Here is a 25,589-nt window from a genome sequence, read left to right as displayed (position 1 = left end):
CCCAGAGGGTGTTTTCCTCTTTGGTTCCTTAGTTTGGCTGACCAACCCTCTATCAATGTTTGTTGAATAAATCAGTGTAGAAATCAGCGTCCTAAGAGAAAGATTAAATTGTAAAGCAGGACCAGATAGTAATAGTGTGTGTGTGTGTGTGTGTGTGTGTTTGTGTGTGTGTGTGTGTGTTTTCCAAATGGAGGGCAACGTAGAAGGATGCCAAAGCTCAGAGTTAACACTGGGTAGACCTAGCCTGAGCCGAATGCCGGAGTGTCAGCCCCACTCCCTTAACTCAGAACCCATTCACTGGGCTTCCCTGGTGGCGCAGTGGTTGAGAGTCTGCCTGCTAATGCAGGGGACACGGGTTCGAGCCCTGGTCTGGGAAGATCCCACATGCCGCGGAGAAACTAGGCCCCGTGAGCCACAACTACTGAGCCTGCGCGTCTGGAGCCTGTGCTCTGCAACGAGAGGCCGCGATAGTGAAAGGCTCGCGCACCGCGATGAAGAGCGGCCCCCGCTTGCCACAACTGGAGAAAGCCCTCGCACAGAAACGAAGATCCAACACAGCCAAAAATAAAAAAAATAAATAAGTAAAGAATTATTCTGCCTAAAAAAAAAAAAAAAGAACCCATTCACTGAGTTATAATTATTCACAGGGTCAGAGGAGATACACACAAAGGGCCTCTTTCATCCTTTGCCCTTTGGTTGTTCTAGGTGTCCAGTTATGTTTCTCATTATCATCCTGACTCCAGCTGATAACGCTGCTGCAGGCTTTGGGGTTGCAGCAGTCTAGCTGAAGGTACAGACAGCGGTCAACAATTATTATAATACTGGGCATCTGGATAATGTGCTTTGCTTTTCCAAATGCTTTCACATGTATCTGCTCGTGAAATCTCTGCAAAGATCCCCCAGGTAATTAAGAAAAGTTTCATGAGTTCTCTCAGGACAGAAACAGGTCAGGTGATTTGCACCAGGATGAAGACGGATCCACCAACGCTCCTGAAAGGGTGAGGCCCTTCAAGTCAGTCTCCTGCAGTGAGAGACAGTTTGATGCAGTGGGGAGTCAAGAGCTCAGGCTCTGGTGCCAAACTGCCCAAGTTAATGACTTTCAGCTCATTACTCAACTTTGGCTTCCTCTTCTCTTAAATGGGTCTAATAATAACAACCTCTCTTGAATGGTTTTGTGCCTGATATTGTGAGCACCCAGCTCACGTGAACTGTTCTGGAGATAGCAGGATCACTATGGTTCCTGGCAGACAGCTATTCAGTCTTTTTTTTTTTTTTTTTTTTTGCTGAGCCATGTGGCTTGTGGGATCTTAGTTCCCCAACCAGGGATTGAACCTGGGCCCCCAGCAGTGGAAGCTCAGAGTCCTAACCACTGGACCGCCAGGGAATTCCCTATTCAGTCTTTCATCATTTCCTGAGCACCTACTATGTGCTAGTCCCTGGGAATATGGAGAAGAATGAGTCATGGACGATCACCCGAAAGGAGGTCACAGGGCAGTGATTCTGTGTCCAAGGGGCTGTAGCCTGAACAGGGTCGTGTGGTACAGAGATGGACTGTTCCTCTCACTACAGAGCACCTGTCAGAGCTGAGAGACCCAAATCCCAGGCCCAGCTCTGCTGCTTGACTGAGGGAACCTTAGCAAGCCGGGTAACCTCTTAGAACCTTGGTTTTCCCATCCGTTAAATGGTGATAGCAATAACATTTCACAGGTGAGAATACATGGGATAAAAATATTTTATAAATGGCAAAATACCATGCAGACGTTACTAGTTTTGTGATTATTATTAGCTTGAGCTTTACAGGGCTTAGTGCTTTTCAGTATAGTCCTCCATTGCTTTCCTTAAGCCTGACAAAAACAGGAGCTTCCTTTTTGTTCATTTTATGGCAGTCTTTTGTCTGTCTTTTCCCCCTCCAGTCCTACTGTGTGCTTGTAGGGTGAGCGGATCCACCACCCTGGTTTGTCAACCTCTCTGAGTCGGCTGCCTTCCCCACTGGCAGCGGCCACCCAGGGACTGAGTTGGGGCACCCCTGCCGGATGGCAGAGTCATCTCAAGCACTAAATCCATATGGAAGGGAAAAAAGTTGAATAAACAATGCGGGAGAATGGGGGAGTCTGCAAGTAGGAAGGCTATAAAAACTTCAATTCGTCTTCAGCATTACCCACTGCTACAGAAAGGAGTGAAAATGAAAGCTTATCTGGAAAGAACATTCTGGCAAAGGCAGGCGGGAGAGCCCCTCTGTCACCTCTGCAATTGAGCACAGGAAACCCCACCCAGCCTCCCCTTTCAGACGTGGCCCAGAGAAGGAACCACAAGGAGGCCCTAAAATGATGCCATTTGGAAATTGACTCATTTGGCGAGGGGGGTTGTTTGTGCAACGTTCAAAAAGTCTCCCCAAGAGTGAAATTTTTTCTGTTCTTTCTCCACGTCTCTTCCCTGTGGCCAGCATCTCTACCACCACTCCCCTGGAAGCAGGGGCCAATTTAAAAAGCCTGGGGAGGTTATTCAGGTCTGTTTCACATTTGCCTTGGCTAGCTAGCTTCAACAGCAATCCTCAAGTCTTATTTTGTGTGATTCTCAGTTGTTTGTGTGTTCAGTCTCTACAGAAAGATAACAAGGAAAGCTGGAATGGCTCTTCTGACTAATTCAACCCCTCGTGTGCGAATGGGTAAACTGAGGCAAGAGGGCAGGAAGGAGGGACACTGCCCAGGGTCCAAGGGTGGTAATTGGTGTTCTGGAAATGTATGTTCCCATTTCTCCATCCCTAGCCTGGCTTCCCCCTTAGTGATGACTTACACGGTGCTCTTGGCTAAGCACAGATGAAAAGCTTGCACTGGGGTAGCCATTTCTGTGACGCCTCATCGGAGATATCCCAATCTGGGCGTGGAGAGCTGGTTCTCATCCTGCCTCTGCTCTCATTTGCTTCTTTCTTTGTTTCCTCCTTTGCCAATTCTCCTAGTGTTAGTCTGTCTTTTCCCCCTGCAGTCCTACTGTGCGCTCGTAGGGTGAGCGGATCCACCAGCCTGGTTTGTTAACCCCTCTGAGTCGGCTCCCTTCCCCACTGGCAGCTGCCACCCAGTAACTGAGTAGGGGCACCCCTGCTGGATGGCAGTCATCTCAAGCACTAAGCACGGTAACTGGAGTAATTCAGGCTATTCCTCTACATACGCGAATTATGCTGCTTTTTTAAAAATTAATTTTATTGAAGTATAGTTGATTTACAACGTGTTAATTTCTGCTGTACAGCAAGGTGATTCAGTTATACATATATATACATTCTTTCTCATATTCTTTTCCATCATGGTTTATCACAGGATACTGAATATCGTTCCCTGTGCTATACAGTAGGACCTTGTTGTTTATCCATTCTATACGGAACAGTTTGCATCTGTAATCCCAAACTCCCAATCCACCCCTCCCCCATCCCCCCTTGGCAACCACAAGTCTGTTCTTTATGCTTGTGGGTCTGTTTCTGTTTTGTAGATAAATTCATTTGTATCATATTTTAGGTTCCACATATAAGTGATATCATATGGTATTTGTCTTTCTCTTCCTGAATTGTGTTGCTTTTATAAAATAAAAATGTAACGTGCGTCGGAAGCACAGGACTGGATCCTGGGTTGACTGGGTTCTAGCCCTTGTTAATGCTGCTAATTAGCTGTGTAACTTTGGGTCACTTCTGAGTCTCTGAATCTGTGAAATGAGAGAATTGGAAAAGATCATCTCTAAGTTACTCCTCCCAATTGAAAAAAACAATGTGAATCTTGATTGTACTGGATAATAATGTCATTTAGCATGACTATGAAACACTACTATTATTATACTCCAAGGAATAAGTAATAACAGAAATAAAAATGTTAAGGTAAAATCGCCATCTTTATTCCTAAAAAATAAAATCCTTCTGAAAGAGCCTTGCTATATTCCGCTCATCAGTGGGCAAGCCAATCTATTCTCTCTGCTTTTGCTTAAGGAACATCTTAAGTGGTTTTTAAAAATTACGTGAGATAATGGTAGATTATGAAGTTGTATTAAATTATACAGAGAGAGTCCCCTGTACCTTTTACCTTGTTTCCATCAATGGTAACATCTTGCAAGAGTAGCTGGTACAATACCATAACTAGGATATTGACACTGATGCCATTAAGATACAGAGTATTTCCATCACCACAAGGATCCCTCATGCTGCTTCTCCCTCCTGCCCTCATCCCCTCCTTAACCCCTGGCAACCATTAACCTGTTCTCATTTCTATACTTCTGCCATTTCAAGGATGTTATATAAAATTTATAACCTTGGAATCATGTGTAACCTTTTGGGACTGGCTACTTTCACTCAGTGTAATTCACTGCTGATTCATCCAGGTTGTCACTGTATCAAGAGTTCATAGCTCTTTATTGCTGAGTAGTATTCCATAGTATAGATGGATCATAGTTTGTCTAACCATTTACCTGTTGAAGGACCTCAAGATTGCTTTCAGCTTGGGTTCTACTGTGAATAAAACAGCTATAAACATTTAGTACAGGTTTTTGGTTCAAGGTAAGTCATTACACTGTAAGTTTTAACTGTTAGTTATAGTACCTGTATACAATACCACACCACCAGATTTTTTCCTATTTATTTATAGTGATGAACACACTCCAAGGATGTTGAAGTGTCTAGTAAATGTCCAGGACCAGGAAGTTGTGAGTTGTGGAAATTCAACAAACGCAAACTACATGGTTCCTACCATCAGGAATTCACAATCTATGGGGGAAGCAACATTAAGACTGAAACATTTGAAATAACATTGAAATAACAAGACAGCACTGCAGGTCATCAGATGCTAGACAGCACGGTACAGAATTGACTCTTAGTGGAATCCAGAAACGGGAGAGAGGAGTGAAGGCTCGAGTGTTTGGGGGAGGACATTGTGGATAAGGTGAGATGTGAGCTACATCTTGAATGATGGAGAATAATAATGATATTTAACATCTATTATGGGATTACTATGTGCCAAGCACTGTCCTCTGACTTTACTTATATTAACTCATTTAGTCCTCATCAAGGTAGCTACTATTATCTAATTTTACAAATGAGGGAACAGAGAGGGTGATAACTTGCTCATCATCACACAGCTATCACATGACTGCCCTGGGGTACAAACCCAGGCACTCTGGCTTCAGCCCACACTCTTATTAATAATCACTGCCCCTTCTGTCTGCCTGGTAGCAATAGTGGAGGGCCATTTTCTGGTCATGATTAGGTTCCAATCTGTTTCTTAGGTTATATTTTTACACAGAGCCACATTGAACCCCAAACATGACAGCTCTGGCTTCATTATTGTGATGAGTTCCTTATGGGTCAAGGTTACTGATGAGAAATTAGAAGTACTTTGCAAAGAACAGCACCAGCCTTAGTAACAGAAGAGAAAGTCTGCACATAATGAAGAGGACCAGCCTGGAGGTCTGTTGTGTGTGTGTGTGTGTGTGTGTGTGTGTGTGTGTGTGTGTGTATCAGTGAGTGTAAACAGCAGGGCTGAGCCCTGCAGTTACATTGATCACCTGCACATGCAGTGAGAAAAACATCAGAGCTTCAGTTTCATACGTACCATGAAACACGCAGGGCTGGCTGAGCTCATCTCGGATGATGATGATTGTGGTTTTGAATTCTCTGAACTGCTCTGTACCAGGGAAGTCACAGCCACGCTCAGCGATTTCCTTGGTGCTGAACACGTGAGATGTGTGATTACTCTTCTGTCACAGCCTTGACAGCCGCTCAGCCTTCCAGCTTCACTGTTTTGGCTTAAACAACGGCACGGGGCACACTAGGAACCCGGCTTATTTGTTTGTTTGATTTTGTTTTGAAACCTGGATGCAGCCTTGATAATGTCAGTGTTGCGAAGCCAGGGGTGGGTGGGGTGCGGAGGGAGAGAGGGGCGCGGGGAGGGGGGAGGCGTGGCAGAGTGAAAAGCTCATTGGATGAAAATCTCCTGACGTGGTGCCTCCGGGGCTAGGCATCCCCCAGCTGGCTGAGTGCAGGGCGGGCCATCACCCCTCCACATCTACAAAATGGGGCCAGTTCGTGTCCTGGGTTCCCTGTAGGAGCTGTCATGAGGATCGCAGAGAATAAGGACCGTAAGAATGTGCTACGAACTTGAAGTTCTGTGCAAATGTGTGCTATCACGGGAAATGAAACCCTCCAATGACTAGGCTTGCCAACCAAAGTTCATGGCAGACCAACTCAGGAAGAGGCTGTGGGTAAGGAAGACATCCCCACTAAGGAGGAAGAGAAATCTTTTCTTGTTTTTGCTCCCTGGAGACATGTTTTTGAAATCTGCTGAAATGTTCTCTCCTTGGTTTCGGCAGGCTCGGCTGTTCTGAACATGTGATAATATTAGAAGCTCAGTGTGACAGGCAGGGTGCCCAGGACGGGCAGCGGGGGATCTGCACCCAAGTTAGGGCAGCAGAACTGTGCAGGGCATTTGTGCCACCCCCATCACCATGCAATCCGGCTGGGCTCTGCTCTGGGGAAACCCACACTTGGGGCATGGCTGGCCCCGCTACTGGACTGGCGAGGCTTGTGTCAAACAGATCCGCACCCCTGTATGACACCTGTTGCTCTTGATGACAATGCTTGGTGTTTCCCCAGCAGAGAAGGCCATTTCACTGCAGGAGCTTCTTTCCAGCAAACCTTAGAATCTTGCTGCAAACGACTGGCCACACAGGCGTCACAAACGCTTTTCGAACTGACTGCCACAAGTCCTTGCACTGCGAGACCCCGGCACCTGGCCTGGAATCTTAAAGAACTTTAATCCTCATTTTCTTCTTTGATGCTATCGAGTTGGTGTGCAGAGAAAAACGGCAAGTGCCACCACATGCACCTCCTGGCTCTTCAAAAGCCGTACTCAGCAGACAGAAGCAGCCCCCATGAACAGGAGAGAAAGCAGCACTCACATCCTGTGTCCTTGGGTATCTAAAAGGTCCTTGCTGGTGCTGCGCCAGTGGGGTTAATTCACCTCCTTCAGCAATCAAGGCTGTTTCATCATCCAAGCTGACATGTTTGTTTCTGTCACTGGCAAATCTGGGCAAAGGACTGGACCCTGTCTGCTCAGTTTACACTCTAAGATGGCCTGAAACACAGGTGCACACCCACAAATAGCAGCCTGAAGACACTATAAATTCACTGGCCCAGCTCCTTCATGTTCCAGAGACTCTGAGAGGTTCAGGGAGCTGCCCAAGGTTGGGGAACGCCCTCATTGCCCAGCCCACAGCCATGCTTCGCTTACCTCCACTGCCAAACCCAGGGGACACTTGGGTCCTTACCTGGCCTCTCTCGCGGCTTCTGACAGCCCTGATGGGGCTTCTCTCCTGGAAGCACTTGCTCATTTCTCCTGCTGCCTCCTTTCTAGTCTTCAGGCCTGTCCTTCCCTAACTGCACACATCCCCCAGCTTTCATCCCTGGTTTTTCCTTTTTCTTGCTCTCCCTGCCCGAATCTCTTTTACCATCAGGTCCAGACCTGCCAGGGCAATCACCTGAATCATCTCCCCCAATATGTCAGATATAACCTAATGATTTAGATAGATGCCCCTCAGATTCCTGGAAACTCAGAATGTTCAGAAGTAACTCATGACTCACCCCTCCAACCCTCCCTCCTCCTCCCCCTGGATTTCCCATATTCCTCAGCAAGTAGGAGCTCTAGCGGCTAGGCCAGAACCTGGGAGTAAGCCCGAGTCCTGCCCTCTCCTTCCCAGCCTCGTCCATGGGGACGAGCCAGTCCCCACGGCCAGTCACCAGATGCTGTCAGTCCTACCTTCAAAGTATGGAATGTGGCTCGCACTGGTGCCCTTCACCCACAGCACCCAAGCCAGAGCCCGGGAATTGTTCCATCTCACAGGGGTCTCCGGACTGGCCCCCCTCGGTCAGTCTGGGCCACCTGCAATTCATCAACGTTCCTACCAGGCTCATCTCTCAAGAACTCTGCTGCTTACACTCTTTCTGTGATCTTCTCTCAACCCAAGGACAAAATCCTAAGGCCTGGTGTGCCCCCAGAGCATGCCTGGGCCTTTGTGCCTTTGCCCTGGCTGTTTCCTCTCCCTGGAATGTCCTTCCCTTTCTTTAATTTTGTTTGTCCTTCCCTTTTAAACAGCAGCTCTTTACCTCTTCGTCAACACTCAATTCAAACACCAGCCCCTCTACCGACTGTCTCTGATCCCTGAAGCCCTGACTCGCTGTGTTGGGGCTCACAACCTCAGCCCTCTCCAGTACTTAGTGACATTCTCGCGTCTGTCCTCATCATAAGATGGTGAGGTCCCAGGGAGTGGGAGTGTCTTACTCCACTCCAGGTCCTGCTTAGCACAAGCTCTACGGCCAAATGTTTCTCTCCCTCCTGTGGCATCTGCGGTCAGTATTGTGAGTTTCATGCAGTTTGGGGTTTCTGAGATACTGTCCTGGATCGCTTACCATGTCACGTGTTCTCCATGCAGGAGTTATGCATCGAGCACATACTAAGGGCCAGGAGTAGTGCTAAGGACCCGGGGTGAAGAAATGAGTTCTGTCGCACTAGAAGCTGATGGTCTAGTGGGCAGCGGGGCATAAAGTTAAACTGTGATACATACAAACCCCTGAAGGATCTTGGTCCCCAAAAGCAGTAAAATGCGGCTGAGTGGTAGGACACACAGTGGTTATATGCTTTGATGACTGTGTACCCAGGGTTTGCAGAACTGCTTTATGGGCAGCTGTCTCCAGGCCTGATGTTAGCTGAGCTCTCAAGCCCAAACTGACTCATACAGTTTGGAAAAACCCAGCTTTATGCCAATATTATTCAATACCTCACCACCTAATTAAATGTATTAAGTATTTCTAAGTGCTCATCACGGACTAATATGAGACACATAACAGAAGTAGAATAGGGACTTCCTGGTGGTCCAGTGGCTAAGACTCCGCACGCCCAATGCAGGGGGCCTGGGTTCGATCCCTGGTCAGGGAACTAGATCCCACGTGCCGCAACGAAAGATCCTGCATGCCTCAGCGAAGATCCTGAGTGCCGCAACTGAGACCCGGCACAGCCAAATAAATAAAGAAATAAAAATATTAAAAAAGAAAAAGTAGAATAAAACTCTGTTTATCTGGCATAATGAGGGAAGAAAGTATTCCTCTGAAATTTATTTAACACAACCCCCTTAGGCCATGAGTCTGTATAATTTTTGTTGGCAATCTAATATATACTACGCTTCCTTGACTTCTTAACCAAAGCACGTGAAATACCATTTCCTTTTCTGGATGATTTAGAATTACTACACAGGGCTCTAATGCTCAAGGAACTGTGACATGTGAGGGATGTTTGCCCCTGCTTACACCAAACGCTTCCAGAATGTGACTTTTCAAAAAAAAAAAAGAAAAAGAGGAAAATCCCCAAATATCTGCTTCTCAATTTAAAAAATCTCCTGTTAACCTGTTAGTCATTGCTTCTTCCTGGTTTTAGTGTTAGCCTTTTAAATTTACTGCTTCTAATCTGTTGTGGCTGTAATATTAGAAAACTGAGAGAGTAAACCATTCCCTAAAATAAGAACAGGACTTGGATGGGAACTGAGAGCCTCTTCCTAGAAACCGGCTGGCTGATTAATTCCCAGACACTGTGTGCGCTGACAGCGACAGCACTTATTGGCTCCTGCTGCCCCTGCTTCCTAAGTAAGATAGACTAGCGCCCCCTACCTGTCTTGTGGGGTAAGGCAGAGACTCATTATGAAATGCTCCAAGTTTCTCAAAAGATAGAATGATTTTGAAAGATGATGGGTTATTTTCAAGAAGGGATTCAAAAATCCCTTCAAGTAGGAGGGTATTATTGGCCCTGTTCCCCACCAGCCGGCAGTATGCATGAACCACCACAGAGCTGCAGCTGAGCCGTATGAAGAGATGAACCAATGGGAATAGCTCACCAAGTGGACTGACATATGTGCTTAGTTACACTAAGTGCACATCACTGGATGTCTGGAGAGGGGAGAAAGCCAGCAAATATGTCACCTTCTCAAGGCTTTTGATACAAAATTCTCTTGGTGACTCAATTTTGCAAGTGCAGCCTATGCAAAATGCTCCTCCCTTCTTTTATTATTTATTTATTATTTGTTTTACAGTGTAACTAGTTTATAATATAGTCTTTTATTAAAACTTCAAAACTCTGGCTCACAGAAATTTGGTATCAATTAATTCTATCTCAGTAGAGTACACTTGCAAAAAGTGTAAAGTTTAGAATTAGCAAGTGAGATTTTTCTGGCCATAAGAGCAGGAAAAAATATTTTTTAAAATCCACCAGTTTTTTTCCTGCAAAGGAAAATGAACAGTTAATGTCAGCCAATTTCCAACCCACTCCCCCAATCCGTGAAACTGGGGTCCTTCACTAGCTACTTTGTTGAAGTAGGCTAGAGCAGTGGATTCCCATGAAAGCAAGATTTAATTTTGAAGCATGAAATTATTAAGGCTCAAAGGCTGAAGTACAAAATGAAATTCTGACTCAACATAAAGAATATTTATGGCCTTGGCAATACATCTTAGCCATCATTCAAAGGAAAACAATAAAATTTTCTCAGTGTTCGTCTGGCTGCAAGCTCAGTGATTATCAGAGGGGGACACAAGACTCCTGCCAACAGATAAATCTTCCTAACAAGTGTGACACACAACAGTACTGGCTCCTTGCTTTCTAAATTCTGTGGTCTAGGCACCTTCTCAGAAGTCGCTGGAAATGTAATGACAGTTTGAATTATGGACTCTATCTGCTTGCAAAAAAAAAAGAAACATAACACAAAACATTAAAATTTTTCACTAAACAGACAGTTGAGGAAAAGTCAACAATTCTTTTATCAACTTTACTTAAGTCTTAACATGTTTTATGATTACCACTTAATTCTTAATATTACCTGACAGGAGATATGATTTGGGCTCTTTCCCTCAAAATAAAGTTCTCAATAGAACAAAGTCCAGCAGGTGTCTGATTTTAAAAGCCTATATATAGCCAGGGACTTCAGGCCTCACTGAGAAAAAGCAGCATGGGGACAAAAGAGAATGAAACTTTCAGAAGTGAAAAGCTACGGGTTATTTGTTTCACTGGAGTTTTGCATTGAAATTGTTGTCAGTTTAGTTTCACAAAGCATAAAAATCACATCTGTATCCAATACATACCTACCCTGGAGATAATTCAGGAATATTTAATTTTCTGTGGGACTTGCTGGCTTTGCTATGATTCTGCAGTAAGATTTAAGAAGTGCTTGTGAAGGTAAAAAGAGGAACCCAAAGTGCTCAAGTCTCTCAAAAAGATGTTATTAACAATCTTTTTTATTTTTTTACTTCTGGTTCATTCTTTTTTCTAATATATAAATTTATTTATTTATTTTTATTTTTGTCTGAGTTGGGTCTTTGTTCCTGTGCATGGGCTCCTCATCGCGGTGGCTTCTCTTGTTGCGGAGCACGGGCTCTAGGCGTTCGGGCTTCAGTAGTTGTGGCTCACGGGCTCCAGTAGTTGTGGCTCGCAGGCTCTAGGGCGCAGACTCAGTAGTTGTGGTGCATGGGCTTAGTTGCTCTGCAGCATGTGGGATCTTATAGTGAAAAGAGAACTTAATTTAGGGACCAAAATGCCAGAGAACTATTATCCTAGGGCTAATGAAAGTTTCAAATGAATTCACGTACACAAAACCAGTTTGCTGTACTACACATGCATGCCAATATTTTGGGGGTAAATGTCTAGGAGCAGAGGAATAGAGTACAAAGTGATTCATTAAAACTCTGCAATCCTTAGATAAAGACATCTTGAAATAGGTATTACCTTTTGCAGATGTCACAAATACATTTTTCACAAATCCAGGAAGGGGAAGATGTAAGGGGCAGAAAATTCCAAGGAAAATCCAAAAGAGCTTGTAAGTGATGCTTAGGACTGAAGCCAGGCCTCACACCTCTACAGTCCAAATCCCAGAACAGAATCAGGCTCTGCTGTGACATCCAGGCTTTTCATAAGTGCTTCTTCAGGAATTCATTTTCACCTGTATCTCCCACAGTGTGTTCTAGACTGAACTAAATTTACAGGACGTCATTTCTCTTCATTTTACCCAGAGGAGGAGAGCAGGACCTTTGTGATAGAGTGGAAGGGGGCCCGAATAAGGTCCCCCTTCCTGCCTCTAGGCTGAGCCCACATGATGTGAGAACCTGCGATTAGCAAAACTGAGGCCACTCCCATGGCCAGAGAAGTATTTATAAACCCAGCTGTCTTGTCAGATAGAGGTAGTGAAGATCCCAAAGGCATTTCTTTTCTTTTCTTTTCTTTTTTTTTTAATATTTATTTATTTGGTTACTCTGGGTCTTCGTTGTGGCAGGTGGGCTCCTCAGTTGTGGCATGCGAACTCTTAGTTGCGGCATGCACATGGGATCTATTTCCCTGGCCAGGGATGGAACCTGGGTCCCCAGCATTGGGAGCGCGGAGTCTTAACCACTGCGCCCCGGGGGAAGTCCCTGCAAAGGCATTTCTATCTTTTCATTACGGGTTAGCAAATATTTTCTCAGGGGGCTGGGCACTGCCTCAGTTTCTCACACATTACAATTATTTTTTAGGGAATCAAGTTAATTCCAGGGTTGCAGTGGTGCTCTAGAATTACTGAATAGCTAAGGGGCACCACGGAGAAAGGTCTCAAGTTTCAGCTTGGGTCTATGGAAATCTGGGTCTCAAATGCTACTTTAGCTCAGGAATGTTTGGTGGCTCAACCCGTTGTGCAACACCTGCAGCCACTTTTCCCTTAAAATGACACTCACAGAATGCTCTGGCCAGCTCAGACCGAGACATTTCTGGGTCATGTGTCCTATGCACAATCACCACACCCTGTCAGAATGCAGCGTGACCTTTAGGACTGAAGTTAGGGTACAAAAACACTGACATGCTAAGTGTTCAAATAAAATTTCATCTTAGGCTCAATAATCCTGACTCTTCATTTAGAGCTGACATATAGGAAGAAATGATCTCAAATTTGTAAGGTTTTAATTATGGGTTCAACAGTGAATTTGCTTTTGGTGGAGTGCGGAGAAAGGAGAAATTTTACTAAATATAGTAAAGCCTTATCTATAAATAAGCACAGGGAAGAAAAACATTTTTAGGATGCCTGAGTCAGCATGTTTACATGGTATGATTATTTAGTTTGGGGTCTAATTACACTTTGTGACCCCAAATCCCAGGATTCTCCTAAGTTTCCTGTACTTCCCACCCCTACCTCCCCATTAATGTCCACATGGGAGATCACAAACTGATAAAGATGGTGACTTCCATGTTCAAAACACCCAAATGCATTTGAGCATAAATGCAGATTTCTTACAACTGTTTAAGAAGTGTATTTTTTATCATACTTTCTCACTACAGAACTTCTAATGAGAAAGCTCGTAACTCAAATGCCACATCATATATAAGAAGCTGGTGCTTTGGAAGAAATATTTTGAACACTATTTTCTTTGATTCTTTAAGTCACTGATGTTTGGTGCCAATACTTGATGAGTGGTTTTAAGTCAAAGACAGAAAGCAGTATGTTCAACACATTCAACATTTTGCATTTTAGGTTGCTCTATCAAAAACTTAAATTTAGGTGCATTGTTTCAATTTCTTTGGTCTAGATACATGATCTGTTTTCCTGGCCTTGATCAATACTATCAAAGCCATCCCACTTAGCTCCCTGAAAGAGCCCCGACTTGCTTTCCTTGCATTTCATGGACGTCCTTATAATACTCGACTGTACACAGCAACTCTATTATAAATTTGGAAAACATAGGCTTTGTATTCTTCCTGCTCAAGGATTACTCTTAACCTTTAATGACAGCTGTATTCTCAATTTAATAAAATGTCTGCCAACTGTACTGGCAAAGCCAGTATCACCCACTAGATAAGCGACATGATACTCCCCATGACTAGCACTATGTCTCCGGATCCTCACATCATAAGTTTGCAAATTTTTCTTCCTATTCCAGTCAACACAAGAGCAGAATGAGACAGCTCAGAGTAGGCAATAAACAATTCAGGTTTTCTGGAACGAACTGCCAATATTTATTTAAAAAAAAAAACTGAAACAAACTTACCAGAACATAAGTATGAGTAAAAGTTAGGTAACTTTGCAAACAATATAGCCCCTACTGTTAGGTACACCAGATGCTGGACTTTCGAAACAACAGTTAAGCTTCGACATCACGTCGCTTCCTGTATATTACTGTCCTGTATATTTCTGTATGATGTTTGTTCCTCTGATTTACCTGGAATCAATGACTCTGGAGGGGGGAAAAAAAGGACTCTTTAAGAAGCTGATCAATTTTGGGTCCCACATTAGCAAACTACCAAACATCAATAACAACCACGGGGATAAAACAAATACATCACTGGGGAGCATTTCTGAGTAACATCTTGAGTTTATTTTCAGCTTACTGGCCTCAAGTCTCGTGGTGAATGATTATTTGGAAGATTCACTTGCTGTCAGCACATGTACTAATTTTCTGATTTTTAAACTTGAGCGCCTCCAATGCAAAACCAGATCACCTCCAGCCACAACTTTTAAAATACTTAGGGTTTAAAAAGAAAGTAATTTGTAGCAGTACTTAGTGTCCAACAGAAACCACTCCATCTGTTAAACAACATCTGACTGCAAAACCTTCTTTTACTGTCGGTTGATAGATAATGACATGGCACAGCCATTATCACCGTGGCAACAGTACTTGGAAACTATCAGAGGAAAATTGCACATGGTACTGCTGTCCCTTGAGCAGCCATGCCTCAGCTTCCTCTGGAGAATGCTTTCTCTGCAAGTCTGGTGTGCTCTAGGGTACCACCAACCCAGCACCGCTCCAAGACTACAGACCACGTGGCGATTTCACTGAGCCCCGCTCTTCTGGGATCATTCTTTCCACCAATGTGAGCACCTGCTAGGTTCCAAGCACTGTTCTACGTACTGAGGATACAGCAGTTAATGAATTTGACAGTCTGGAAGTCAATAAACAAGCTAATAAATATATGTCAAGATGTACTAAGCACAATGGAGAACAGAGAAAGCAGTGGGCCTAGGGAGGCTTCCCTTCCCTCCTCTCTACCCTCACATTGCTTTGTACCTGCTTCTCATTTCTCAAGCTCTGGGCACAGGTCCCGCGCCGGCACCGTGCCCTGCACGCAGCAGCTGCTCAGGAAACGTCTGTCGAACGAACCAATTCCTTTCTTAGTTCCCCATTCAACAAACCTTTCCTGGGCCCAGGCCCAGGGGCTTAGGTCGGCTGGAAAGTCAGCGAAGCCCCGATCACACAGACGAGAGCTCTTTACAAACTTTAAAAATCAAAGTTGTTTTAGTGGAATAATCGCGCTGCAGAGGCGGGAACCACGGGAAGGGGTCTGGGCCTCTGCTCCCACGGGGGCAGCGGGACCACAGGAGGGCTGCGACACACGGCCCGGGCCCCGACGCCGTAGCCCCGGGCAGGCCTGGCCGCCAGAGGCCGGCGCAGTCCCTGCTTCCGCCGCGAACAGCCGCGGCCTTACTGAAGCTCCGGGAAGCTCGCCTAAGCCAGGAACGGCGGATCCAAGCCTGCTCCAGCCCAGCCACCACCCGGAAAGCAAGAACCAGCTGCCAGCCAACCGCGCTGCCGTGGCAACGCAACCTCTGCCCGCACCGGAACCGGAACCTTCATCTGAAAGTGACCCCTTCCCGGCGTTCCGCGGAACGGCGAAACCCCGCCCAGCGCCTGTCCCAAGTCCTCCCGGAGCATCGTAGCAGGCCCGTCTACCTTTCGGAGAGAAGCCGTCTTCCCGCTCGTTTCGCCTCCCCTTGCCTCGGAGCGTGACCCTGATGGACATCCACTCTCTCCAATCAACTGACAAAACGGTTGCCGGCGGCCAATGGTAAGGCGATGAAATGCGGCTCAGGCGTAAGGACCGCCTCCAACCTGTCGGGGCGGGACGAGTAACATGATTGGTGGAATCCAGCAATTGAGGACCAAGTTTCTCCAATCACGGAGAGCTGTTCGGAGCCGGTCCAATGAGGGCCTCCGGGGGGCGGGCCGGGCCTCCGCGGGCCGGGCCCCGGGAAGGCTTCGGCTGGCTAGCCCAGGTCCCTGGCCGTCGAGAGCTCCGGCCAGCGTGCGGGGATGAGCGGGTCCCTGGGCCGGGCGGCGGCGGCTCTGCTCCGCTGGGGGCGCGGCGCGGGCGGCGGCCTGCGGGGCCCGGGCGTGCGGGCGGCGAGCTCGGGCGGCAGCGGCTCGTCGGAGCACCTGGACGCGTTGGTGAAGAAGGACAGGGTGGTGGTCTTCCTAAAGGGGACGCCGGAGCAGCCCCAGTGCGGCTTCAGCAACGCCGTGGTGCAGATCCTGCGGCTGCACGGCGTCCGCGACTACGCGGCGTACAACGTGCTGGACGACCCCCAGCTCCGGCAAGGTCAGAGCCGGCTGGGGGCGGGGGCGGGGCCGGGGGGCGACCGGCCGAGGCCACTCTGCGGGGCCGAGGGTCTGTCGGGCAAGGTCCGTCTGGGGGCTCGAGGGGAGTTCAGACACGAGCTTCCACACGGGTCTGGGGTGGGGGCACGATCGACTTGAACTGGGTCTCGAGGATCTGGGCCTCTGGGCCAACTTGGGCAATGGAGTAAGTCCTAACGGTTCCCCGGTCCTCACTCGGAGCTGAAAAAGGCATTTCGGGGCCAGTGCCCTTCGGCTGAATCCAAGGAGCGTGGTCAGCAGCGTGACTCCCTGTTCTGCAGGGCTGGGGAAGTGGGCAGAGAGGGATACAGGAAGAGCCGTTAAGAGGTAGGCACTTTGGGGACACTTTGAGAGGCCGCCCTGTCTCGTGGGTAAGGAGCAGGTGCTGTCGATGGCGGGGGGGAGGGTCGAGGTTGCCCTTGTCTGAGGCTAGGGGGTCAGAGGCTGGCCTGTCGTGCCTCAAGGCTCGGGGTGTCAGGGACCGTTCTCTGTTGCTGCTACAGGAGCGGTTGACACAGCTTTTGGTCAGGTCTTAGTTGGGATCTGGTGTGGAAGAAAAAGACATTAAATTTATTTTTAGATACTCAAGGATGGGGGAGATTTGTGAGGACTAGGGATTGGAGAGGCTTGTGGGGAGAGGGACGAGGAATGATTCCTGGCCCCTAGCTCACTCAAGCTTGGAGCTCCAGGAGCCAGTCAGGGTCTGGGGCAGACACAGTAGTGTCTGTGACTTTTCAGCGGCCCACAGGGGAGGGTGGAGGGCCCTGACAGTTAACCAGCATCTTTTCTGATGAGCGCCTTGCTGAGAACCTTACCTGCATTCTTCTATTTCATCTTAGTGGGGGAGGAGAGAGAGGCCAGAACACCCGGGTCTGCTCCTTGGCTGGGGTGGGTGGGGTTGGCGGAGGCATGGGGGGACCGTGCCTGTACCCCCTGAAGGGTGGCATTCCAGACTTTCAGTGACTGAGTTCTCCCTGAGTTTCCTGCTGCTGTTTAGCGACAGTGTTCTAAAAAGTGTTTTAGGGCATCAAGTGCTATGGTAGTCTGCATTCAGAATTCTGTATTTTGCTCTTCTGCATTTGAAGTTGTCAATCATAGTCATTCCAACAGAGATGCGACAGGCTGGCGTCAGGGAAGGGCTTTGGATTAGACTCCTTTGGCCAATCAGCTGTGCAACCCGAAGCAAGTCACATGACTGCATTTTCCTTTTTGATAATATGAGGATAATGAAACCACACTTGGCAAAGGTTTTGTGAGGAAAAAAGGGAAAATAAAACTTTTAGAAAGTGCCTGTCCTCTTATCTCGCACTCAGAAGGCATCCATTAAATGGTAGCTATTTTATTATTAGCACTTTATGGTTTTAAAAGTATTTTTTTCCATGGAATCTAATCCTTATAGAACTCTCGGTTTTGGTGGATGGAAACAAGGAGTGAAGGCAGCTTAGAGTTACCAGGAGGCATATGTAGTATTACCATGTGCTATGCCCCCATGATCCTTCTCCCTTCCTGGACTACTGGAATGCTTCCAATTGCTGGCTTTTTTCACATACAGGGTGATCTGCCGTCTTCATGCAGCAGCAGTGGCGTCTCTGCCTAAAAGATAAGATAGGAGAAACTACTCTGTAATCTTTCTGCTGGGACCTTGCCTCAGGCCGCTTGCAAATTGCCACTGTGGTCCTTAGTAAAACGTTGTGTTGTTGATACCTTGCTTAGCTTAAAGTTTTGAGAGTCTTTGGTTTATGAATTTCTGTTCTCCTGTTTAATACAAGCAGAGATGGTATAACTGAATCACTTTGCTGTACACCTGAAACATTATACATCAACTATACTTGAATTAAAACATTTTTTTGAAATATAACCAGAGATGGGCTATACTGGAAGATGGCCAGTAATCTGAAAGTAACAGCAGGAATAAGAATGTTTGCCGAGAGCACTTATGTATCTGACTTCCAGTCTTCTGTTCTTAAGTGTTCAAACAATAGCAACAGGAACTTAACCCTTAAATTTCTTAACCATTGAGCTTCATCAGACCATTACTTTTAGTAAGTGAATGTGTTGCATATATATTGAGCATAACACGTCTTTCGTTGCCTAGAAAAGTAAACATTAGGGTAAGTATTAACCTCTAGACTAGGGCAGGGTGGTGTAAGCAGGTTATTAGAGTGGGGATTAGTTTAGCCAGGGTGAGGCTTTAAAACATGAAGATTCTTCATCTTTTTGCTCTCCACACCTTCAGGTTTGCCAAGAGAGACTGACAGGCTGTCTGATGCTTGCTTTTGCCAACTAAAGATACGTCTGTGAACTTTTCCCAGACCCAAGGTCACTTCTAGTAACAGGATAGGGGCTTCTGCAAAATTGGCCTTTCCTGTTTTCTTGTGCCAGAGCAGGCTGAGTCTTAGAAAGGACCCAAGTCGGAAGAAGACCCTCAGACACTGTCTCCTAGTTCTGGGCACTGGGTCCAGGGATTATGATGCACAGAGGTGTCAGCCTGAGACCTGAGACCCAAAGAACCAAGCTGACTGAGGCAGCTTTGCGTTTTGGCCTTCCTCAAGGTTTGTTCCTTTTTAAAAATCTGGAGCACACACAAGATGGCCACAAAGGGATAGGGTCACGGTGGATGGATGTCACCATATCCTGCTCTTGGTCTTAACAAAGACTAATCTTTACTTTCAGTTGCGAAAGTAACGTGCTCATGGGAGAAATTTGGAAAACACTGAAAATCTAAAGAAAATGAAAATCCCCTGTAATTCCGTATAAACCATAAACCATTATTATTAACATTTGGATCTAGTTTCTAACAGTTTTTTTTTTTTTTTTTTAACAGAGTTGAGATCACGCATGTCTATATATAGCATTTTGCCCTCCTGAGAGCAGGGAACATGTCTTCTGCGACTCCCTGAGCACTGTGTGTGATGCTTATGCAAAGCGAGCTTTCAATGCATGTTTTAATGAATGAATAAATGCTTCTTTTATTTATCATTTTATCATAAACTCTCTTCCCTGCTCTTAAAAACATTATAGACACTCTGGAATTTCTGCCTACTCAGATCGCCACTGTATTCCTCGAATCGGGAACAGCGTCTGTTGAATGAATACCCATCATCCTATTGTTGAATGGTTATTAAGCATTTGAAAGTATGCCCAGCCTTTCCAGTATCAAGGAATTTAAGGCAATAGTAGAACTATGATGTTGGTAAGCATTAAAAATGAGGTAACAAGTGTGCGTAGGTGTCTGGTGGGCGGGTTGTATGCTGCAGATGGGGGTATAAAGTGGTGCCCACACTTGGAAGGAGTGACTATCAGTACCCAGTCAAGTTGAAGGTGAACAGAGCTGAACACCCAGCTGTTTCAGTCGCGGGTATTTAGGCTACATCAGGGATCGACAAGCTTGTAAAGGGCCAGAGAGTAAAAGTTTAGGCTTTGGGGGCCTGGTGGTCTCTGTTACACCTCTTCAGCTCTGCTGTTACGGTGTACAGCAGGCGGGGAGAACACAGAGACGAATGAGCGGGGCGAAGTTCCAGTAACACTTTATTTACAGAAACAAGGATGTGGACCGGCTTTGGCCCGAACGCTGTAGTTTGCCACCCCTTTGTCTAGAGAGACCGTCCCCTGCATGTGAGCTGGGAGATGCACGTAAGGGGGAGCACTGCGGTGTTCCTTGTAATAATGAAAAGTGGGCAACAACAGATCTTGGTCTGTTAGCAGCAGACTGAAGAAAGCAACTGTAGCTTAGTCATATGATGGAAAACTAAATTGTGGTTAAAATGAATTAGATCTAGGGACTTCTCTGGTGGCGCAGTGGTTAAGAATCCACCTACCAATGCAGGGGACACAGGTTCAATCCCTGGTCTGGGAAGATCCCACATGCCGCGGAGCAACTAGGCCCGTGCACCACAACTGCTGAGCCTGTGCTCTAGATCCCGCGAGTCACAACTACTGAAGCCCACACGCCACAACTGCTGAGCCCGTGCGCTGCAACTGCTGAAGCCCGCACGCCTAGAGTCCATGCTTGGCAACAAGAGAAGCCACCGCAATGAGAAGCCCGCGCAGTGCAACGAGGAGTAGCCCCCGCTCTCCACAACTAGAGAAAGCCACACAGCAACAAAGACCCAACGCAGCCAAAAATTTTAAAAATTAAAAAGAAAAAAGAATTAGATCTAGATGTAGTTAATGTGACTGAATCTCAAAAAAGGCAATGCTTAGTCAAAAAGCAAGTTGCAAAAGGGTAATTGTGGCTTAACGCCGTTTGTGTCTATAAATGTTAAAGATGTGGAACAGTCCCATGGATTGCAGATCCATGTGTCGTGCAGGTGGGGCTCACGGGGGGGCAGATGCCAGCTGACAGATGCCAGCCCCTGGCCAGAGACCACCTCTGGTGGTCGAGAACCTGGCCTTTGGACTCCTAGACACCTGGACTCAAATCCTGTCTCCACCGTATGCCAGCACTGTGACGTTGGTTAAGTTATTTAACCTCTCTGAGCCTTCATTTCTTCATCTGTAAAATAGGGATAATTATACATACCTTGTAGGAATTTTGTAAAGATGAAATGAGATTAGATATGTGAAAAACTTAGAGTATGAAACTCAGGAACCCTTAGCTCAGTAAATGGTATTTTTATTATTGCATGGCATACTTCACTGGTATTTTTCCTGCATTCTTTCCCTCTGTTTTCCCCGTTGCATATATTGTCAGGAAAGCATTCCTGGGGAGGGTGGGGTAGAGGACACTGACGTGGAGAGCGTAGCCACAGTGCACCTGGCACTGTGGGAGCTTAATTCATTTCACCAATTATATCTTACTTAATCTTCATAACAAATATGTGAGGCATAGAGTTATTCCCATTTTACAGAAAAGGAAACAGGTTGAGAGGTGAGCAGATTTATCTGAGGCGGTATTTACAAGCCACAGTCTGCTGACCCCTAAACCAGCGCCTTGTCCCTCTCGGCACCGCGGTTTACTTTTTGTCAAGCAGTGCTAACATCATTCTCTAAGTTAAGGAAGATGGAGAAATATGTGATTCCAGGAGGAGGTGACATGACTTGCCCGAGGAACAGAGCCTCGTTAAGTGGCGGAGTTGGCATCAACCTGCATCAGACTCTGAAGCTTGTGTACTGAAAATCTACCAGGAACAAAGAAAACTATAATCATGGTGCTCTTATGATGATTGTCCAAACCAGGAACGAGGTCCAATGTTCTGAAATGTCATGAATTTTGAAAAGTACCTTTTGAAAGTTCTGGAAGGGAATTTTCCAGAACATTTTCTCCCCTCTGGCTTGATACTTTGGAACATTACATTGTTTTGGTGGGGCAGTAGGTGTATGTGGAACTGATTTTGTAAGACAGCCTCCTAAGTCCCTGTCCTCGTGTTACCTGTTATATAACTTGGCAGTCAGCATTTTCTGTCCCAAACCGAATCGCAGTTTGTCATCTATAGAATACAGTTATCATTAAAATCCATTCTTGGGTATGATTTTCTCATTTTCAAGAGTTGCTCTCTGATTCTGAGTTATTCCCTGTTATACAAGAATTATCACTGTATATTGCAGTTACTGAAAATTTAAAGGGTGAGAAAAATTAGCCATGTTTACACAATTAATTGTGAATTGATAGAATTTGTTTTAGTTTTCAATTTATGAATGTAGTCTTACTGGAAGTTTCTCACTTCACTCTGTAGGAAGCAATTGGGTATTTCCTTAAATATTTAAACTTGTAATCAGACTTTTTAAACATGGAAAATGGCATCGTTTTTAGGAGAGATGCCAGAGCTTTGCTTTGACAACAGCCGCCTGTAACACTTGATAATCTAAAAATTAAAGAAGTAGTTAAGTTTAATTTTGATAAACTATCAGCTGGTAGGCACCTTGGATGCTGTCACAATGCCATGTGTTCTGAGGTGGGTTCTTCTGAGTTCTTGAAGTTACTAGGACAGTCGCAGGCCAAGGGGTTTGGAAGGAGTTAGCCTCCCTTGCATGTGACTGTATGTTGGATGTTCAGGATGATGGAAAGCCCACTTATTTTGGTAGTTCTGGTGGTTAGGATGGATTTCCTTCCTTCCCTTATAGTTGGGACATATGGTCTGCAACAATGTAATGTTTAGTTGTTGCCTAATGTTTTGGTTGAGTGTGCTACCATAAAATAGGACAAGCCTAATGCTTTGGTTGAGTGTAGTACCATAAAAACGACTGATGAAAGCAAGTCATTCTTTTACTCAACAAAGATTTTATTTTAAAAAATTGTACTTTTTAGGATTAAACATGTGGTTTTGGGTGGCCCTCAGATAGCAAATTTGTTTTCACCTTTGGTGTGTTTCAAAAATTGTAGGCACTCACCAAAAGAATCAGTAGATATTCATTGCCATGGAAAGCTTAATGCAGTGTATTATTAATTGGAAAAAAAAACCCAGATATAATATTGTGCAGATAAGTGGTTCATGTACATAAATGTAACAGATATTTAAGAAAGTTTAGAAGAAGTAAAAAGTTCATATTTATTCTAAACGTTTCTTAATCTCCCCCCGTCATAAAGTAAAAAAAGATGTGTCATTGGAAATGTAAAGTTAAGTTCTGATGGACTCTTTGTGTTTGAGGATAGAGTTTAAAAAAAAAAAATCCAAAACATACAGCTTACATGCTAAGTAATTGTTTATGTAGCACCAAACATCAGAGTGATGAAAAACTTGAATTCAAAAAATAAAAAAAAACAAACTTGAATTCATCAGGGTATTCAAGTATAAAGACATTCTGATGGTTAATGGAATTTGCCCTTTATTGGTAACCTCCAAACCTCTAGCTGATTTTTTTTTAAACAGAAACCCAGAGTGGCTTAGAAGTGAGCTTTTCAGGGCCTATAACGTTGTAACCATTTCTCTATCCATAAAGTCTGCCTGCAGAAGAAAGATAAAGCTCTCTACTGGGGGCCCTCTAGTGCTGTCGTTTACAGCGAAGTCGCTGTTTTTTAGAAAGCAGTGACTTAAAAGAGAAAAACACATGGTATCTTGGGACAGTTATTTGTAATGTAACTCATATTGGTAATCTTATTTGGTAAAACTCATCTGATAATAAATGATAGGGCATCAAGAAAAAGGTTTTGTATTTTTAGTTTGTTTACATAAAAACCACCACTTGACCGATTTCTAAAATTTGTGTCATACTGTCTTTTGCCTGAAGAATTTGTTGACTTTTCTGTTTCATTTATTTGTACATTTAAAAAAGTATACTTCATCTCAACCTCTGAGTAGAAAAGGAAGTAAAAGGTAAGGAGGAATTTAGAAAAGAGTGATCTTTTCTGCCTCAAGATTGAAACCACATTTCCTTCATAGCCATCATCCTCGTGGCCCAGCACTGAAAAGAATCATCCCATGGCTGCACTGTCCCTGAACATACTTCATCTCGGTGTGTTCTCAAAGCCATTGTCTCTTAGGGCAGGGAGTGGGTCTCACCCCGTGGCCCTGCGCCTGGCCCAGGACGTGGCCCTTCATGAGCTTTGGGCCTTTCCTTCATTTCACTCAGTCGCTGCGAGTTCTGTGCTGAGCCAGATCGGCTGTGCCATGGAGAGCTCATCTGAGGGGCTGAATAGGACGAGGGCCACAGTCTAGCCACAGGAGAGGGATTTTTCTTTGGGTAAAAGATCAAAGCCAGTGACTCAGTGTCTGTAACTTCACCAGCGGAGAAGGCACGGAAAACATTAGGTGTGAGCTGCCCAGTGTGCCAGTGAGTTACCATGATGGGTCCATGGGTCCACGTTCAGCAGTCCATTTGGGAATGGAGTGGCATTTCTTTCGTTTGTCTGTTTTGCTGAAAACGTGGCCCGCAGAAGCATGGGGAGTATAGCCTTGTGTATCTTGTGTCACTTGCATTAACCAGTCAAGTTCTTTGCCATTAATCCGGGGTCGATTGTGTGGCAGGTAGTTTATGAGAGCCTTACTTAACCTGATTCTCATAAAAACTTTGTGAGATGAGGGCGGAAACAGGATGGAGGCCTCACTGTTTATAATTGGAAGAGTCAGCGGTCCATTCAACCCTAAAACTTATGCTCTTTGTAGCAAATACACGGTCCCCCAGGGATGGGGAGCCAGGAGGGGATACGGCGTGTCCCTAGGAGCAGGGAAACATATTTTGCCGTACAAGTATTTGACCACTGAAATGACGCTTAAATGTTCTTTCCCCGTAGGCATTAAAGACTATTCCAACTGGCCCACCATCCCGCAAGTGTACCTCAACGGCGAGTTCGTGGGGGGCTGTGACATTCTTCTGCAGATGCACCAGAATGGGGACCTGGTGGAAGAACTGAAAAAGCTGGGGATCCGCTCCGCCCTCTTAGATGAAAAGAAAGATCAAGACTCAAAGTGAGGGTGGCCCATGCGAGGAAGCCGCTGGTGTCAGAATCTCACTGCCAGAAAAGCCTTCCCGATTCTGGTTTTTGCTCTTCAGATGACTGTTTGCACTGATTCCTCCAGTTTGTAAGCAGCCTGGTGATTTTAGCATGTCTGGTATTTGAGCAAGGAATATCCTATCATGAACGTAATTGTAACCACTGCACTGTCATAATCCATGTTGTACGATGAGATTGCTGTAAACAATTCCTTCTTATGTTGTCCTTTGCTCTTTGCTTGATTCAGGAGTAAACCTAGGAGCTTTTGAATCATCATTATTATTCATGAGTCCTCTGCAAATATGTCAGTCTGCAAAGATAATACACCCCCCTCCCCAATTTTTTGTAACTTGTTCTGTTAAGAAAACTGATGGACAAGGAAGAAAAGATAACCGGGGTGTTGTTTTTTTAAAATAAACTGCCAACCCAGGGATACCACGTGTGAGTTGTTAATCTGAATAGCAATAAGTATTTGTCTTCGTCCGTTCGGGATGCTATAACAAAATACCACAGACTGAATGGCTTATAAACACCAGATATTGATTCTCACAGTTCTGGAAGGTGGAAGTCCAAGATCAAGGCTGTAGCACATCAGGTGTATGGTGAGGGCCTGCTCCTGCTTCACAGACAGCTGTGTTCCCACTGTGTTCTCACAGAAGCTCTTTGGGGTCTCTTTTATAAGGGCACTAATCCCATTTATGAGGGCTCCACCCTCATGACCTAATCACCTCCCAAAGGCCCCACCCCCTAAAACCATCCCTTTGGAGGTTATATGTCAGCATAGGA

The 25,589-nt window shown here is 45.5% G+C and overlaps 1 protein-coding gene and 1 long non-coding RNA gene across 7 annotated transcripts; one reads left to right on the top strand and one right to left on the bottom strand.

Moving 5' to 3' along the window:
- Positions 1-107: 107 nt before the first annotated feature.
- Positions 108-15,742, bottom strand: LOC309625294. Of its 4 annotated transcripts, none has more exons than XR_014242420.1 (5): positions 15,086-15,742; positions 14,069-14,254; positions 10,885-11,559; positions 5,583-10,740; positions 108-3,690 (listed from the first exon to the last, which is right to left on the bottom strand). It is a non-coding gene; the product is annotated as an uncharacterized lncRNA (long non-coding RNA). The 4 variants fall into 4 exon arrangements; XR_014242422.1 differs by lacking the exon at positions 108-3,690 and having other exon boundaries at positions 10,482-10,740; positions 10,885-10,998; positions 11,147-11,559; positions 15,086-15,740; XR_014242421.1 differs by lacking the exon at positions 108-3,690 and having other exon boundaries at positions 10,482-10,703; positions 15,086-15,740.
- A 270-nt stretch (positions 15,743-16,012) lies between these two features.
- Positions 16,013-25,236, top strand: GLRX5 (glutaredoxin 5). Of its 3 annotated transcripts, none has more exons than XR_014242418.1 (3): positions 16,013-16,477; positions 19,454-19,625; positions 24,603-24,731. XR_014242418.1 is itself a non-coding variant. In XM_082384634.1 (2 exons), exons 1-2 carry the CDS (start codon positions 16,109-16,111, stop codon positions 24,779-24,781), a joined length of 465 nt encoding a protein of 154 aa, XP_082240760.1. In that variant the 5' UTR covers positions 16,022-16,108; the 3' UTR covers positions 24,782-25,236. The 3 variants fall into 3 exon arrangements, 1 of the variants encoding a protein (XP_082240760.1); XR_014242419.1 differs by lacking the exon at positions 24,603-24,731 and adding an exon at positions 23,752-24,594; XM_082384634.1 differs by lacking the exon at positions 19,454-19,625 and having other exon boundaries at positions 16,022-16,394; positions 24,603-25,236.
- The last annotated feature ends 353 nt before the right edge of the window (positions 25,237-25,589 follow it).

Source organism: Balaenoptera borealis (assembly GCF_965194805.1).
Source record: "Balaenoptera borealis genome assembly, chromosome: 3".
NCBI lineage: Eukaryota > Metazoa > Chordata > Mammalia > Artiodactyla > Balaenopteridae > Balaenoptera > Balaenoptera borealis.
This window is presented reverse-complemented; position numbering and strand designations above follow the sequence as displayed.

Bases quoted from the DNA above. Each gene is read 5' to 3' on its own strand.
- GLRX5 (XM_082384634.1), top strand. From the start codon at position 16,109: ATGAGCGGGTCCCTGGGCCGGGCGGCGGCGGCTCTGCTCCGCTGGGGG. The intron at 16,395-24,602 runs GTCAGAGCCGGC...CTTTCCCCGTAG, and splicing joins CGACCCCCAGCTCCGGCAAG to GCATTAAAGACTATTCCAAC.